At 54.4% G+C, this 17,047-nt stretch overlaps 1 protein-coding gene across 1 annotated transcript; it reads left to right on the forward strand.

The window, feature by feature from the left end:
* The first annotated feature begins 1,594 nt into the window (after window positions 1-1,594).
* Gipr (gastric inhibitory polypeptide receptor) lies at window positions 1,595-15,232 on the forward strand. The gene is made up of 15 exons (XM_045134498.1): window positions 1,595-1,668; window positions 2,424-2,534; window positions 2,933-3,043; window positions 4,252-4,351; window positions 4,862-4,969; window positions 6,347-6,450; window positions 8,540-8,643; window positions 8,839-8,983; window positions 11,463-11,622; window positions 11,835-11,895; window positions 12,581-12,650; window positions 12,800-12,888; window positions 12,999-13,137; window positions 14,901-14,942; window positions 15,020-15,232. The coding sequence occupies exons 3-15, from the start codon at window positions 2,978-2,980 to the stop codon at window positions 15,230-15,232; spliced, it is 1,401 nt and encodes a 466-aa protein (XP_044990433.1). The 5' UTR covers window positions 1,595-1,668; window positions 2,424-2,534; window positions 2,933-2,977.
* Window positions 15,233-17,047: the final 1,815 nt, after the last annotated feature.

A 17,047-nucleotide genomic window follows, 5' to 3' on the forward strand; every position in this document is an offset into this window, starting at 1 on the left:
ATATGGGTGGGGTTATGGGAAAGCGAGGTACTGGTATTACCAGGTCACTGCGCATGACTCCAGGTGGAGATGATGCGTGACATTAGAGCTTGTGAGAGTGTGTATCTCAGTGACACCTCGGGACGTGTGCCGTTGGGACGTGACCGTGGGCCCTGAGAGATTGTGCGACGTGTGTCGCACTGTGAAAGCATGAGTGGGTGTGGTTACCTGACTGAGACGCTCATGAAAGGACTGAATGGATTGTGTGAGTCACTGCACACCTGTGTACATTTGTGTCATAGACAGTGCTTCCTCCCTCCCTCCCTCCCTCCTTCCCTCCCTCCCTCCCTTCCTCCCTATCTCTCTCTCTCTCTCTTTCTTTCTCCAAGGTAGGGTCTCAGTCTAGCTCATGATGACCTGGAATTCACTATATAGTCCCAGGGTGGTCTCGAACTCACGGCGATCCTCCTCCCTCTGCCTCCCAAGTGCTGGGATTCAAGGTGTGCCCCACCACGCTTGGCTGCTTGAGGGCCTGCCCTGGGCAGTGGTGGCGATCCAGCTGCGATGGAGGTGTCTTGGAAACCTCTGAGACACACAGGGCAGTGGGGAAGACAGTCTGACGCGCCCTCTTGAGTGCCCCTGACGGTGTTACTGGCAGCCGGGTGTGGTGATGCACACTGGTCATCACAGCACTGGGGAGGCTGAGGCAGGTGGGTCCACAGTTTTAGGCCAGCCTGGGCCCTGTCTTAAGCAAAACAAAACAATAATAACAATGACCGAGGGGGCTGGAGAGATGGCTTAGCGGTTAAGCACTTGCCTGTGAAGCCTAAGGACCCCCGTTCAGGCTCGATTCCCCAGGACCCACGTTAGCCAGATGCACAAGGGGGCGCACGCGTCTGGAGTTCATTTGCAGTGGGTGGAGGCCCTGGTGTGCCCATTCTCTCTCCCTCTTTCTCTCTGACTTTCTCTCTCAAATATATAAGTAAAAATAAACAACAAGTAGTAAAGTATCGTAGAGTACTTTAAAAAACAATGACAGAGGGCTGGAGAGATGGTTTAATGGTTAAGGCGTTTGCTTGCAAAGCCAAAGGATCCCAGTTCGACTCCCCAGCACCCACGTAAGCCAGATGCACAAGGGGGCGCATGCAACTGGAGTTTATTTGCGGTGGCTGGAGGCCATGGCGTCTCCATTCTCTCTCTCTCTCACTCTCTGCCTCTTTCTCTCTCCAAATAAATAAATAAAAGAAATGACAAGAGTAATGGGACTGTGAGACGTGCATGCGTGCGTGTGTGTGTGCGCGCGTGTGTGTGTGACATGGGCGCAGCAGTGTGTGAGTTTCTATGACTGGCTGCGCCTCCCTGAGGTTCTGGCTTAGGGGGAACGTGTGGGTGCGAGTGTAAGTGGCTGGGTGGGGTGGTCGTGTGCTCTGGGGGGGGGGCTGCCGTGCTCCTCAAGACCGTGTCTGTATGACTGCCGTCCCTCCATGTGAGCGGGAGTGGCTGGGGCACACGTGACTGTCCCCCCAGTTCCCGCTGTCTAACCCCCCCTGCTGCTGTCTGTTCCACTCCAGCCCCACCTCCTCCCGACACCCCAGGCTGCCGGGAGCCTCGTCACCTCTTTCTGAGCGCTGGCAGGCAGCCGCGACAAGGCGCTGCTGGAGACCGCGGTGATCCAGGGGCTGGGGACAGGTGAGGTCTCCCCATGCCAGCTTGCCTTCCTCTCTCCCTCTGTTCTGAGACCCCTTGCCCTCTCTCAGTCCTCTTCATCCTCATCTCTTTCTTTTCCTGTTCCCCCCCCACCCCCTTCTCTGGCTCTCTCTCTCTCCACATCTCTTGTGTCCTAACCCATTCCCCCCCACCCCGTGTTTTTGTCGCTTTTTCTGACCTTTGGTCTCTGGTCACTTGTATATGCCTCGTTTGGCTTTCATTTTCCGTCTCATGTGCCTGATCCCGTGTTTGCTTTTCTTGGGGGGGGGGGGCTCTGAGATCCTTTGGTACCTCCTGTTCTCCCCTACACAGTACTTGAGGTAGGGATAGGTGAGTATTTGGGACCAAGAAGGATTTTTTTTTTTTTTGGTTTTTCGAGGTAGGGTCTCACTCTGGTCCAGGCTGACCTGGAATTAACTCTGTAGTCTCAGGGTGGCCTTGAACTCACGGCGATCCTCCTACCTCTGCCTCCCGAGTGCTGGGATTAAAGGCGTGCGCCACCACGCCCGGCAAGAAGGATTTTTTAAAAATATTTTATTTATTTGGGAGAAAGAGGGACAGAGAGAGAGAGAATGCCAGGACCTCCAGCCACTGCAAAGGAACTCCAGATGCGTGCGCCCCCTTGCGCATCTGGTTTTCGTGGGTCCTGGAGAGTCGAACCTGGATCCTTTGGCTTTGCAGGCAAGTGCCTTAACCGCTAAGCCATCTCTCCAGCCCGGATTTTTTTTTTTTTTCAGACCATTTGGGCCCCTCCAGCCCAAGGTCTGGTGTCTCTCTCTGTATTTGGATGGTGGGAGAAGGTTGGTCTTCGGAGCTTCACCTATCCAGGGCCAGAAGAGTTTGATAAGGTCGAGTTCTCATCCATACTTTGAAAGCCCGAGAGTGCAGGGGGGGGTGGGGGGACTCGGACGGGCGTTTCAAGACCCCCCAAGCCAGGCTGGGCTGACGGTTTCTATTCTCGCAGGCAGTGTCTCGGTCTAGCCTCAGGCGGACACGGAGGCTTCTGTCCAGCGCAGCTCTAGGGCGACGGCCCCTCCGCAAACACCCCGCCTTCCCCTGCCGCTGCCCCAGCAACCCCTGGGGGCGGCCTGGGAAACTCTTACCTGCTCGCAGCCACGCCCCCTCCCCACGATCCTCACCTGCAGAGGTGGGGCGTGCAAAGGAGCACTCTCTCAATCCGCGTGCGTGGGGAAGACTCCAGGCCCCTGGGGGTGGAAGCCCTGACCTTGTCCCTGGGACCCTCCAGCCTTACGGGTCCCCAGCGTGAGCTGACCCTTCGCCGCGCCTCGCCATGCCCCCAAAGCTGCTCCTGCTGCTTCTGCTCTGGTCGACGGGGTTGCCGCTCCGCACGGCCGAGGTAGGGACCCCCGGAGACCGAAGGGTTCAAAACTGGTGGCTCGGAGGGAGGTCTGGGGGATGGTTTTATGGCTCCACACGACTCAGAGAGAGTGTTTTAAACAAGATTTTTATTTATTTATTTGAGAGAGGGAAAGAGGCAAAGAGAGAGGGAGGGAGGGAGAGAGAAAGAAAGGGAGGGAGAGAATGAATGGGCGCGCCAGGGTTTCTGCAAAGGAACTGCAGACACATGCGCCACCTTGTGCATCTGGCTTACGTGGGTCCTGGGGAGTCGAACCGAGGTCCTTTGGCTTTGCAGGCAAGCACCTTAACTGCTAAGCCATCTCTCCAGCCCAAGATTTTTTTTTTTTTTCTTGGATTTTCGAGGTAGCGTTTAACTGTAGTCCAGGCTAATCTGGAATTCACTGTATATGCTCAGGGTGGCCTCGAACTCACGGCGATCCTCCTACCTCTGCCTCCTGAGTGCTGGGATTAAAGGCCTGCATCACCACGCCTGGCTAAGCCCAAGATTTTTTAAAAATATATTTTATTTATTTATTGGAGAGAGAGAGATTGGGAGAGAGAGAGAGAATGGGCATGCCAGGGCATCCAGCCACTGCAAATGAACTCCAGACATATGTGCCTCCTTATGCACGTAAGCCAAATGCACATGGAAGTATTTTATTTGTGTTTTTATTGGAGAGAGACAGAAGGGCAGATAGATCTTGTGGGTACTGGGGAATCAAACTTGGGTCCATTTTGTGCATCTGGCTTAATGTGCCTACTGGGGAATTGAACCTGGGCAGTCAGGCTTTGCAAGCAAATGCTTTTAAGGGCTGAGCCATCTCCCCAGCCACCCACACTTAAGTGTTTTGTTCAAGTTTTTTTTTTTTGAGGTCGGGTCTCGCTCTTGCCAGGTTGACCTGGGATCCTCCTAACTCTCTGCCTCCCAAATGCTGGGATTAAAGGAACGGGCCATCACGCCCCAATTTTTTTTTTTAAACTTTTAATGTTTTCCAATCTCCTTTTGCCCCATAAATCCTGATGAGGTTCAACCACCCTTTCCTGGCTATTAAAACAACAAATCCATTGGCGACATTCTAGGCAACCCCCCCTCCCCCAAGACTTAGCTAGGGCTCCCATGCAAAAAAATGGGACGGCCCATGCAAGGGTCAATGGTGGGTGTGGGGGGGCCAGCTTGGGGGGATCCTCCCTTCTCTCTGCTTCTAGACGGACTCTGAGGGGCAGACTGCCGGGGAGCTGTACCAGCGCTGGGAGCGCTACCGCAGGGAGTGCCTGGAGGCCCTGGAGGCCGCGGAGCCGCCCGCAGGTGTGCGCCGGGGCGAGGGACGGGCTGGCCGGGGCTGGTGGACGGGCTCTGGGCGGGGCCTGAAAGGAGTCAGGAGGGATTGCCGTGCGCTGGTTTGGGGTCTGGTGGGTGGGGCTTGTGGCCTATGGGCGTGGTCTGTGCCGCAGGGTGGGCCCTATGCCTCAGGACCCGGTCCAGGTCTCAGGGCGCGGTGAGTTCGAGGCCACCCTGAGACTACATAGTTAATTCCAGGTCAGCCTGGCTCACAGTGAGGCCCTATCTCGAGAAACCAAAAGGCAAAGAGAAAAACTGGGAAGCTTGAAAGGGGAGGAGGAGGAGGAGGAGGAGTCCTGGGCGGGGCCTGCACGGAGGTGGGTGGGGTCTGAGGGTGGGGCTTCCTTGGTGGGAGGAGCCCAGGGTGCAGCTCTGAGACGCGAAGGTAGTGCAGGGAGCCGGCTGCTCCCGGGGCGGGAGGCTGGAGCCCGGAGGGCCCGCCCCGTGCCCACCTGGCCCTCCTCCCCGCGCTCCTAGGCCTGGCCTGTAACGGGTCCTTCGACATGTACGTCTGCTGGGAATACGCTGCAGCCAACGCCACTGCGCGTGCGTCCTGCCCCTGGTACCTGCCCTGGCACCGACAAGGTGAAGCGCTCTCTGGATCCTTTGTACCCCAGCACCCCACCCCGCATCTCACCCACGCCTCTTGCACTCCCAGTCCGTTCCTGTCAGGCTGCGTTTAGTTGCAGTGGCCAGAGGACCCCGGCTGTACCCATTCTCTCTCTCTCTACCTGTAAATAAATAATAAAAATACTTTAAAAAAATTTATTTATTTGAGAGCGACAGACACAGAGAGAAAGACAGATAGAGGGAGAGAGAGAGAATGGGCGCGCCAGGGCTTCCAGCCTCTGCAAACGAACTCCAGACGCGTGCGCCCCTTTGTGCATCTGGCTAACGTGGGACCTGGGGAACCGAGCCTCGAACCGGGGTCCTTAGGCTTCACAGGCAAGCGCTTAACCGCTAAGCCATCTCTCCAGCCCTTGTTACTTTTTTAAGATTTTATTTTTACTTATTTATTAGAGACAGAGAGAGGGAGAGAGAGAGGGAGAACGGGCACGCCAGGGCCTCCAGCCACTGCAAATGAACTCCAGATGCGTGCGCCCCCTTGTGCATCAGGCTTACATGAGACCTGGAGTACCGAACCTGGGTCCTTAGGCTTAGCAGGCATGCGCCTTAACCACTAAGCCATCTCTCCAGCCCAGATGTTTTAACTTCCTTTTGACTCAGTTTCTTCATCTGAAAAACTGAGTTACTTTCATACAGGCAAAATATTCAATAAAGGTTGACTATTATCATGTCACTCTGAGGTTTCTCACTCTCCTGTTTTGGCCGCCTCCACCCCTGTTGAATCTCTCTTTCTCGCTCTCTGTTCTTTTAATCTTTATTTTAGAGAGGGAGAGAGAATTGGCATACCAGGGCCAGGGGCCTTGAACTCATTGCAATCCTCCTACCTCTGCCTCCTGAGTGCTGGGATTAAAGGCATGTGCCACCATGCCTGGCTCCTTTCTCTTTTTTTCTTCTTTAAATATATATATATATATTTATATATTATATAATATTTATATAATATTTATATTTATATAATATTTATATATTATATATTATATATATATAAATATATATATATTTATATATTTGAAAGAGAAAGTGAAATAAACACACAGAGAGAATAGGCGCACCAGGGTCTCCAGCCACTGCAGTTGAACTCCAGATGCATTCACCACCTTGTACATCTGGTTTATGTGGGTCCTGGGGAATTGAACCTGGGTCCTTTAGCTTTGCAGGCAAGCGCCTTAACCGCTATGCCATCTCTCCAGCCCCTCTCTCTTCTTGAGTCAGGCTAGCCTTGAGTTCCCAGCAGCCCTTGAGGTACCAGGATTACAGGTGTGAGCCACGATTGCCAGCATGTCCCCATCTTTCTCTGACCCCCCACACCCTCCCACGTCCCCTGTTCTCCCACAGTGGCTTCCGGCTTCGTCTTCCGCCAGTGTGGTAGCGATGGCCAGTGGGGGACGTGGAGGGACCACACTCAGTGTGAGAACCCAGAGAAGAATGAGGCCTTTCAGGTAAGGAGAGGTGAGGAGCTGGGGTTGGGGGGGGTGGGGGGAAGGGGTGAGGAGGCAAGAGCCCTGTGTCCAGCCACAGTCTGGGCTGTAAGCTAGTGGAGTCAACTAAGACCTGCTTGAATCAGTAAACAGAAGGGTGGCTCTGTGGCTGACCAGCGCAGGCCTAGACAGAAGCTTCAGGAACGGCGAAACCCAGGTGCTCAGAGGAGATGGTGGGGAGCCTGCATTTCCACCACACTGCGGCTGAAAATTTTCTCTGTTCTGGTCTCTTTTCTTTTTCTCTTTTCTTTTTTTGTTTTTTCGAGGTAGGGTCTCACTCTAGCTCAGGCTGACCTGGAATTCACTATGTAGTGTCAGGGTGGCCTCGAGCTCACCACAATCTTCCTACCTCTGCCTCCCGAGTGTTGGGATTAAAGGCGTGCGCCACCACGCCAGGCTTGTTTCTTTCTTAATAACCCTAATATCATGTCCTACCACTGACTCTCATTGTCTTGGCTTCGGTCATTTCCTGTCCTTGAACTAGTCACTGTGTGTGTCCTTAGGGGAGGGTGTAAGTATTTGTGTATGCAAAGGCATGCGTCAGTGCTGGGACCGGGAGGAGCATGGTGGTGCATGCCTGGAACCTCAGCATTTGGAAGGTGAAGGGAGGAGGATTGGGCCTGAGGCCAGAGTGAGCTATAAGGGACCCTCTCTCAAGCAAAAAAAAAAAAAAAAAAAAAGACAGGGCTTGAGGGATGGCTTAGCGGTTAAGGCGTTGGCCTGCAAAGCCAAAGGACCCAGGGTTGATTTCCTAGAACCCACGTTAGTCAGATGCACAAGGGGGTGCACGCATCTGGAGTTCATTTGCAGTGGCTGGAGGCCCTGGCGTGCCCAATCTCTCACTCTCTCTCTCTCCCTCTTTCTCTGTCAAATAAATGAAATAAAATAATGCTACATACATACATACATATATATATGTATGTATATATATGTGTATATACATACATACATACATATATATGTGTGTGTGTGTGTAACACTATAGAGCTGGCTCATGCCTATAATCCCAGCCCTCAGGAAGCAGAGGTAGGAGGATCCCCGAGAGTTCAAGGCCCATCTGAGACTACATAGTGAATTCCAGGTCAGCCTGAGCTAGAGTGAGACCCTACCTCGAAAAAACAAAACAAAACAAAAAATAAATAAATAAAATAAATAAATAAAAATTTTAAAAAGCCACCAACCAATAACAACCCCACCAATCAAAGAGAACACCAAAACACCAAAAACAATGAAAAAGAATGTTTGGGGCTGGAGAGATGGCTTAGCGGTTAAGGCATTTGCCTGTGAAGCCTAAGGACCCAAGTTCAATGCTCCAGATCCCACATAGGCCAGATACTCATGCTTCTGGAGTTTGTTTGCAGTGATTAAAGGCACTGGTGTGCCCATTCTCTCTCTCTCTTTCTCATTAGAGAGAGAGAGAGAGAGAGAGAGAGAGAGAGAGAGAGAGAGAGGGAGAGAGAGAGATAGGGGGAATGAATGTTTAATTGTCTGGCAAAATGCTCAGCCTTGGAGGCAAAGAATGGAACTGGCCCCACGGAAGGCTAACTGTCACCTCAAAATAAAGGGGAGAAGAGTTGAAGAGATGGTTCGGTGGTTAAGATGCTTGATTACAAAGCCCAACCGGCCCGGGTTCAATTCCCCAGCACTCACCTAAAGCCAGATGCACAAACTGGCGCATGCGTCTGGAGTTCAATTGCAGGGACAAGAGGCCCCGATGCACCCAGTTTTTGTGTGTGTCTGCTTGCAAATAAATAAAATAAAGGGAGAGGAACAATTGCCCCCTCCCCCAAAAAGACCTTGTAGCCGGGTGTGGTGGTGCACGCCTTTCATCCCAGCACTCGGGAGGCAAAGGTAGGAGGATCGCCGTGAGTTCGAGGCCAGCCTGAGACTCCATAGTGAATTCCAGGTCAGCCTGGGCCAGAGGGAGACCCTATCTCAGAAAACAAAACGAAACAAAAAAAGACCTGGTGGAGGGGGAAGCTGGGCAGGCCCCACTTTGGCCCAGCAGGAACAGTCCACCTTGTTCGCTTGTCTTTCTTGTCCCCACCAGGACCAAAGGGTGATTCTGGAACGCCTTCAGGTGGTGTACACCGTGGGCTACTCTCTGTCCCTTGCTACGCTGCTGTTAGCCCTTTTCATCTTGAGCGTCTTCAGGTGGGACCCCACATCCCTGAGAGGCGTTGGCGGAGACTGAGCCTCAGTTTCCCCAGTACGATGAGGTGGTGAGGTGCCATGGGCAGCATCACCCCCAGACAGGAAGGGCTGGAGGGTGGTTAAAAGGGGTGGGGGTGCTGAGGACAGTTCTCCAGGGGTTCATAGCTTGTGGTCCCTCAACCCCCCCCCCCCCAGGCGGCTGCGCTGTACTCGGAATTACATTCACATGAACCTGTTTACGTCTTTCATGCTGCGGGCCGCAGCCATCCTCACTCGAGACCGGCTGCTGCCTCCACCCGGCCCCTATCCTGGGGACCAGACCCCGACAGTGTGGGATCAGGTATGGCATCCTTCTCCCTCTGTTTTTCCCTTTCTTCTCGGTAGGACCTGAAAGTTCCCCATCCACTACCTACCAACAGCTTCTCTTGGGACCCTTTCAAATACATTTGGAGGGGTCCTCCCAAATCAACCATCCTCCAACCTCAATTTGCCTCCCCACCCCTTTTTTCGAGGTAGGGTCTCGCTCTAGCCCAGGCTGACCTGGAATTCACTATGTAGTCTCAGGGTGGCCTCGAACTCATGGTGATTCTCCTACCTCTGTCTCCCTAGTGCTAGGATTAAAGGTGTGAGCCACCACACCAGCTCTCTCTTTTTCTTTTTAATGTGTTTTTTTTTTTTTAATGAGAGAGAGAGAGAGAGAGAGAGAGAGAGAGAGAGAGAGAGAGAATTGGCACGCCAGAGCCTCAGCCATTAAAATAAAACTCCAGACGCAGTCAAGCGTGGTGGCACTCACCTTTAATCTCAGCACTGGGGAGGCAGAGGTAGGAGGATCGCTGCGAGTTCAAGGCCACTCTTAGACTATGTAGTTAATTTCAGGTCAGCCTGGACCAGAGTGAGGCCCTACCTCAAAAAGAAGAAAAGAGAGAGAGAGAGAGAGAGAGAGAGAGAAACAAACAAACAAACTCCAGACGCTTGCTCTTGCCTTGCGTTTGTTCATCTGGTTTACACAGGATCTGGAGAATCGAACATGGGTCCTTAGGCTTCACAGATGCGTGCCTTAACCGCTTAAGCCACCTCTCCAGCCCTCAGTTTGCTCTCTCCATTGGAATCTTCCATGCCCCTCCCCAGTAATCTCACCTATCATTGGACTTTTCCACCAATGAGAACCCATCTTCTGGAGATGAGGTGGGAGGGATGGGAGAGACTAACTGATGGTGTGAAGCATTTGGAAGGTGCTCATTTGATCCTGGAACGGGAGACTCTGGGTTAGGCAAGTGGGCTGTGCCCGTTGTTACAGCCGAGGGGGTGTCGGAAGGGCTTTGGTTTTGTGTAATATGAAAGAGTCCCTGGGTTCTGAACAGAGGTGGGGCCCTGAAGACAGGAAAGGAAGGGTAGAAAAATAAGGCACGGGGTGAGAGTTTGTAGCCTGGCAGGAGAGTTCTGTTCTTAGAAGGAAATCGGGTAGCAGATGCTGTATTTGGGACTTGGAAGAGAACTTTGATGACCAATGGAAGTTGCTGAGGACGGCAGAATAGGGTGAGGGACACCAACCACGGATACCGTCCAGTGGAGACGGCGTGGGAGACCATTGAATGGCAGGATATAGGGATTAGCTGTGTCTGTGTGTCATTCCAGCTACTTGGGAGGCAGGCGCAGAAGGACCAAAATGTTGAGGTCAGCCAGGACAACTTACACCCTGACTCCAAAAGTGAAAAAGAGGGCTGGTGGTGCAGCCCAATGGTAGGGCTCTTGTCTAGATCCACAGTGAGGGGCTGGGGGCGTGGCTCAGAGGTAGAGCACTTGTCTAGATCCACAGTGAGGGGCTGGGGGCGTGGCTCAGAGGTAGAGCACTTGTCTAGGTCCACAGTGAGGGGCTGGGGGCGTGGCTCAGAGGTAGAGCACTTGTCTAGAGTCCACAGTGAGGGGCTGGGGACATGGCTCAGAGGTAGAGCACTTGTCTAGATCCACAGTGAGGGGCTGGGGACGTGGCTCAGAGGTAGAGCACTTGTCTAGATCCACAGTGAGGGGCTGGGGGCGTGGCTCAGAGGCAGAGCACTTGTCTAGAGTCCACAGTGAGGGGCTGTGTGCGTGGCTCAGAGGTAGAGTACTTGTCTAGAACCCACAGTGAGGGGCTGGGGGCGTGGCTCAGAGGTAGAGCACTTGTCTAGAGTCCACAGTGAGGGGCTGTGTGCGTGGCTCAGAGGTAGAGTACTTGTCTAGAACCCACAGTGAGGGGCTGGGGGCGTGGCTCAGAGGTAGAGCACTTGTCTAGAACCCACAGTGAGGGGCTGTGTGCGTGGCTCAGAGGTAGAGTACTTGTCTAGAACCCACAGTGAGGGGCTGGGGGCGTGGCTCAGAGGTAGAGCACTTGTCTAGAGTCCACAGTGAGGGGCTGAGGGCGTGGCTCAGAGGTAGAGCACTTGTCTAGGATCCTCAGGGAGGGGCTGGGGGCATGGCTCAAAGCTAGACATCTTGCCAAAATTCGTGAAGTCCTGGGTTCAATCTCCAACAGTGCAAAACAGAGATAGTGAATAAAATAAATATAGATAATGTAAGCTGGGCTTGGTGGTGCACGCCTTCAATCCCAGCATTTGGACTTCGAAGAGAACTTTGATGACCAATGGTAAGGCTTGCCATGAGTTCGAGACCACCCTGAGACTCCATAGTGAATTCCAGGTCAGCCTGGGCTAGAGTGAGATCCTACCTCGAAAAACCAAAAATATTACACACACATACACACACACACACACACGTACTGTAGTGAGCCATGGGTCTGGGCACATCTACCCTAACTCCTGGCTCTGCCGATGGCTCCCCAGGCTCTGGCTGCCTGTCGCACCGCGCAGATCATGACCCAGTACTGCGTGGGTGCCAACTACACCTGGCTGCTGGTGGAGGGAGTGTTCCTGCACCGGCTCTTGGTGCTGGTGGGAGGCTCAGAGGAGGATCACTTCCGCTGCTACATGCTCCTTGGCTGGGGTGAGCCCTGACCCCATATTCCCCCCAACTATCCCTACCCTTGTGCCCCCCAGCCTGGGTTCTCCCGATAGTCCAACTGGTGGACCTCAGGGCCTGTCCTCCCCCTCCCTCCCCGGGGCCAAAGAATTCCGCGGGTCTCGGGCCTGGGGGGGCCTTGTGCGCGCTCTGACAGCTGCGGCGGGGTGGGGGGGCGGGGGTCGGGGTCTGCGCAGGGGCCCCCGCGCTTTTCGTCATTCCCTGGGTGATCTTCAGGTACCTGTACGAGAACACGCAGTGAGTTGCAGGCTGGGGGTGGGGTGGGGTGGGGGAGGAGGGAGGGACCAAGGGAGGGGGCGGGACCTGGTAGGTGGGCGGAGCTACCAGGGACGTGTGGGTGGGGCGCTGTGGGACTTGCAGCTAATGTGGGGTGGGGCCTGGAAAAGGTTGCTTAACCCTGATATTAAAATAATGCAAGTGTGGGGGGCTGGAGAGATGGCTTAGCGGTTAAGGTGCTTGACTGCAAAACTAAGTACCCAGGTTCGATTCCCCAGGACCCACGTGAGCCAGCTACAGAAGGTGGCCCATGTTTCTGGAGGCTTTGGCGCGCCCATTCTCTTTGTCTCTTTTCTACCTCTCTGCTTACTAATAAATATAATTAAAGTAATGTGTGGGTGGGTCTTACACAAAGTGGGCGGGGATCTGGCGACTGAATCTGTGTTGTCCAAGGTTTTTTGTTTGTTTCCTTGTTTTTGGTTATTCGAGGTAGGGTATCACTCTGGCCCAGGCTGACCTGCAATTCACTGTGTCTTCTCAGGCTGGCCTCGAACTCACGGCGATCCTCCTACCTCTGCCTCCCCGGTGCTGGGATCAAAGGTGTTTGCCACCACGCCTGGCTCTAGGGTTCTTTTGTTTGTTTGTTTGTTCGTTTTTTTTGTTGTTGTTTGTTTTCCCTGTCTCAATTCAACTCTGCTTTCTCCAGGTGCTGGGAGCGCAATGATGTCAAGGCCATTTGGTGGATCATCCGCACCCCCATCCTAATAACCATCTTGGTATGGGCCGGTCCCTGCTTCTTCCAGGCAGTCCTCAGGGATTGCCCCGCCCCCAGCCTGCTGGTGTGGGGGGGGGGAGCGGAGCGCCACCCCTGTATGGCCTCCTGGGAACTGGGACGGCGTCTGGCTCAGTCTCTTTCTGCCCACAGATCAATTTCCTCATCTTCATCCGCATCCTTGGCATCCTGGTATCCAAACTGAGGACGCGGCAGATGCGCTGCCCAGACTACCGACTGAGGTGAGGAGAGAGGAGGAAGAGGAGGAGGGAGGAGGAGAAAGGAGAGGGAGAGGAAGAGGGAGGAGATCCGGATGAGGGACGTGGGCACCGCGGACCCCCTCTGTCCCCAGGCTGGCTCGCTCCACGCTGACGCTGGTGCCCCTGCTGGGCGTCCACGAGGTGGTGTTTGCGCCCGTGACTGAGGAGCAAGCGCGGGGCGCCCTGCGCTTCGCCAAGCTGGGCTTCGAGATATTCCTGAGTTCGTTTCAGGTGCTGAGGCGCGGGGGCGGGGTGTGGGGTGTAGGGGGAGTGCAGAGGGCTCCACGCTTCCACTTGGGGTCCCCTCCTCACCGAGGCACAGGGCTACAGTCCAATCGTCCCACTTTATCCCAGGCGACTTGGCAACCACAGTAGCTCCAGGATGGCTTCGAACTCACAGCGATCTGCGCCAACACACGCGGCCTCTTTTTGTTAGTTTTTCGAGATAGGGTCTTGCTGTTGCCCAGGCTGACCTGGAATTCACTATGTAGTCTCAGGATGGCCTCGAACTCATGGTGATCCTCTGACCTCTGCCTCCCCAGTGCTGGGATTAAAGGTGTGCACCACCACACTCTGCCCGAATGGACTTTAAAATTAATTCGTTAAAGCTGGGCATGGTGGTTCAAGCCTGGACTACAGACAGATTTATTGGGGCTGAGGAGATGACTCCGTGAGTAAACTGTCCTTCCTGCCCCCACATGTGCCCACACATGCATGCACAGCTCACACACGTGTAAAAAATAGGGGCTGGGGATGTAGTCCAATTGGCAGAGCCCCTGCTCTAGCATGAACAGGGCCTTTCCAGCACTTCGGAGGTGGAGGCAGGAGGATCAGTTGTTCAGAGTTATGGTGACCACTTAGTGGGTTCAAGGTCAGCCTAGGCTACCTGAGACTCTGGAGAGAGGAAGGGAGGAGACGGGGGCATGAAGGGAGGAGAGAAAAAAACAGTAAGGTGTAGACATTTTAGTTCCTTGCATATTAATTCCAAGCCTGGCTTAATACCTTAATTCTTACAACTACCTTGGGATGGTCCATTTTGCAGATGATGATTCTGGGGCACAGAGGTGTTAAGCAGGCTCAAAAGCAAAGGGCTGTCCTGGAGAGATGGCTTAGCGGTTAAGGAAAGGAGCTTGCCTGCAAAACCAAAGGTTTGGGTTTGATTCCCCAGTACCCATGTCAGCCAGGTGCACAAGGTGGCCCATGGATCTGGAGTTTGTTTGCGGTGGCTAGAGGCCCTGGCGCGCCCGTTCTTTCTACCTGCCTCTCTCAAATAAAAAAAATAAAAAATTTTAAAAATCACCAAAGAATAAAACAAAAGAGCCGGGCATGGTGGCGCACGCTTTTAATCCCAGCACTCGGGAGGCAGAGGTAGGATGATCGCTGAGAGTTCAAGGCCACCCTGAAACTACAGAGTGAATTTCAGGTCAGCCTGAGCTAGAGTGAGACCCTACCTCAAAAAAAAAAAAAAAAAATCAAAAACAGGGCTGGAGAGATGGCTTAGTGGTTAGGGCGTTTGCCTGCAAAGCCAAAGGATCCAGATTCAATTCTCCAGGACCCATGAAAGCCAGATCGCACGCATCTGGAGTTCGTTTGCAGTGGCTGGAGGCCCTGGCATGCCCATTCTCTCTCTCTCTCTCAAATAAGTAAAATTTAAAAAAATAAAATAAACGAAAGGCCTTCTTGCCTTCTTCATCCAGGTCTTAGTCCCTGGTGCTCTCTTGTCGCTGGAGAAGAACGCCTGACCTTTACACCCCTTTTTGCTTTTGGTTTACATAGGTGGCCTGGGAATTGAACCCAGGGCGGCAGGCTTTGAAAGCAAGTGTCTTTAATCACGGGGCCATCTTCCCAGCACCCAACCACCCCCCCCCGTAGGACAGTGGGAGGGGGGAGCCCGTGGGCGCATGGCTTCAGCAGAAGTGCTTTGGAGCCATCCGTCACTCGCGGGGTTCGGTGCTGTGCACACCCCGCCATGTAACCTGCGCCTCCCCTGGCAGGGCTTCCTGGTCAGCGTGCTCTACTGCTTCGTCAACAAGGAGGTAGGGACCGCTGCCCTGCCCACCCGCGCCCCGGCCCCCGCGCCCGCGCCCGCGCCCGCTCAGCGCCCGCCTTGCAGGTGCAGTCGGAGATCCGCCGCGGCTGGCACCACCACCGCCTGCAGCTCGGCGTCCCGGAGGAGCCGCGTGCCAGCCCGGAGCACGTAGCCCGCGCCCTGTCCTCCCGCCCGGGTCCTCACGACATCCCCGTGGGCCGCCGCGCCGCCCCGTCCTCGGGGACGCCGCCCAGGCCCGGGCTCGAGGCCGGCCGGGTCTCGGAAAGCTACTGCTAGGTGATGGAGTCCCGCGTCCTTACTGACCGAGCGCCTACCGTGTGGCCCGCCCCGGTGTGGGGGGAAGCTGGCGTCATCGTCGTCGGGGAGAAAGGAAGAACCAGAAGGACGAGGGGGTCCCGACCTCCTGGGTGTCACCACTGAGCAGGGGGAGGGGACCGTGGACGCAAGTCTCGTGCTTGATGTGGAATGATCTTTGGAAGGGTGGCCGGGGCCACCAACGGGGAGGCCACCTTCGAGGTGGCATTGAAGCCAGGAGTAAAACCTTTGGGGATAATTGAAGACGATTCCAGTGCCCTTCGGGGCAGGAAGAAGCTTGGGCCAAGCGCGCAGGAGGAGGAGGAGGAGGAGGGAGCTTTCATACCTGGAGTGCAGTTGGCCTAGAGCCCGCAGATGGGGAGGGAAAAGGGCGGGGTGCAGGCATTGGGGTTTCATTCCCAATGCGCTCAAGCTTGCGGCACGAGCGACCTTTGGGTTCTGCAGGGGACAGATTATTAGGCCCGGCACATAGGGACTACAGGCAGGTGGGGACAGTGGCGGGAGGAAAGGATTTGCAAGGGGAGACAGAGGTCAAGAGCGGGGGGGGGGGGGGAGTTTGTGAGGGTCCTGAGGTTGGAGTGTGGAGGGGGGAGGGAGGGAGAACCAAGTGCGTTCTTTGGATATGTAGAACTGACCAGCCCTTTGGAGACCCAAGGGAGCTGAGTATTAGGGTGTGGGGCTGAAGGACATTAGGAGTTGGCTCCCTAGGGGCTGGAGAGATGGCTTAGCGGTTAAGGCGTTTGCTTGCAAAGCCAAAGGACCCCGGTTCGACTCTCCAGGACCCACATAAGCCAGATGCACAAGGGGGCACATGCCTCTGGAGTTCGTTTGTAGTGGCTGGTGGCCCTGGAGTGCCCATTCTCTCTTTCTCTCATAAATTAAAATAAAAAGAGTTGGCCCTAGGACACAGAGCAGGCCTCGGGCTGGAACTTGCCTACCCAGAATAGCGAGCCCGTTGCTGGCAGGGCAGAGGAGGCCAGACCCCACCTCCCGAGGTGGGTGGCCCCTGGGGACTGGGAGGTGCAGGAATATCCCAAATGACTGGACCTCTCATACACACACAAGACCCCGGCTCCTAAACCGGTACCTGGGTGCTGTGTTTCCCCTGGGCTTCCCAGCTCCCAGAAAAGATGTGCCCCATAGGCGAACTGGGAGCCTTTTGAAGCCCCTCCCACCCCCCAGGAAATTAAGCACGGGGAAGGAGCTGCTTTTGTTTGTGGATGGAATTTCCGCGGTGGCCTGTGTGGGTGGCTGGGTGGGGGCTCTGTGATGTTCTTGCTCTTCTGTGAGCCGCTGTCCCCTTCCTTAAGAGAACCCCAGGTGGAAAATATTTAAGACATATACAAATTAAAGTTGTTTGTGTTTGTGTGGATGTGTTATTTCTCTAACAAAGCAATATGGAAATAGGTGGGGTCAGGCCAGGTGTGGTAGAATACACCTATAATCGGGGCACTTGGGAGGCCAAGGCAGGTGGATCAGCCTGAGGCAAGGCTGGACAAGACAGAGTTTGAGGGCCGACCTGTAAACAAACACCTTAAGGTGTCTATTTTTTTTTTGGTTTTTCGAGGTAGGGTCTCACTCTGGTCCAGGCTGACCTGGAATTCACTATGTAGTCTCAGGGTGGCCTCGAACTCACGGTGGTCCTCCTACTTCTGCCTCCTGAATGCTTGGATTAAAGGTATGCGCCACCATGCTAGGCTGTCTTTTTTGTTTGTTTGTTTTTTGATATTTTTGAGGTAGAGTCTTACTGTAGCCCAGGCTGACCTGGAATTCACT

The sequence above is a fragment of the Jaculus jaculus genome, chromosome 14 (assembly GCF_020740685.1).
Source record: "Jaculus jaculus isolate mJacJac1 chromosome 14, mJacJac1.mat.Y.cur, whole genome shotgun sequence".
Classification (NCBI taxonomy): domain Eukaryota; kingdom Metazoa; phylum Chordata; class Mammalia; order Rodentia; family Dipodidae; genus Jaculus; species Jaculus jaculus.

Excerpts from the sequence above, each read along its gene's own strand:
- Gipr (XM_045134498.1), top strand. The coding sequence starts at position 2,978 with ATGCCCCCAAAGCTGCTCCTGCTGCTTCTGCTCTGGTCGACGGGGTTG. Across the intron at positions 8,644-8,838 it reads TTCATCTTGAGCGTCTTCAG|GCGGCTGCGCTGTACTCGGA; the intron begins GTGGGACCCCAC and ends CCCCCCCCCCAG. Across the intron at positions 12,889-12,998 it reads TGCCCAGACTACCGACTGAG|GCTGGCTCGCTCCACGCTGA; the intron begins GTGAGGAGAGAG and ends CTCTGTCCCCAG.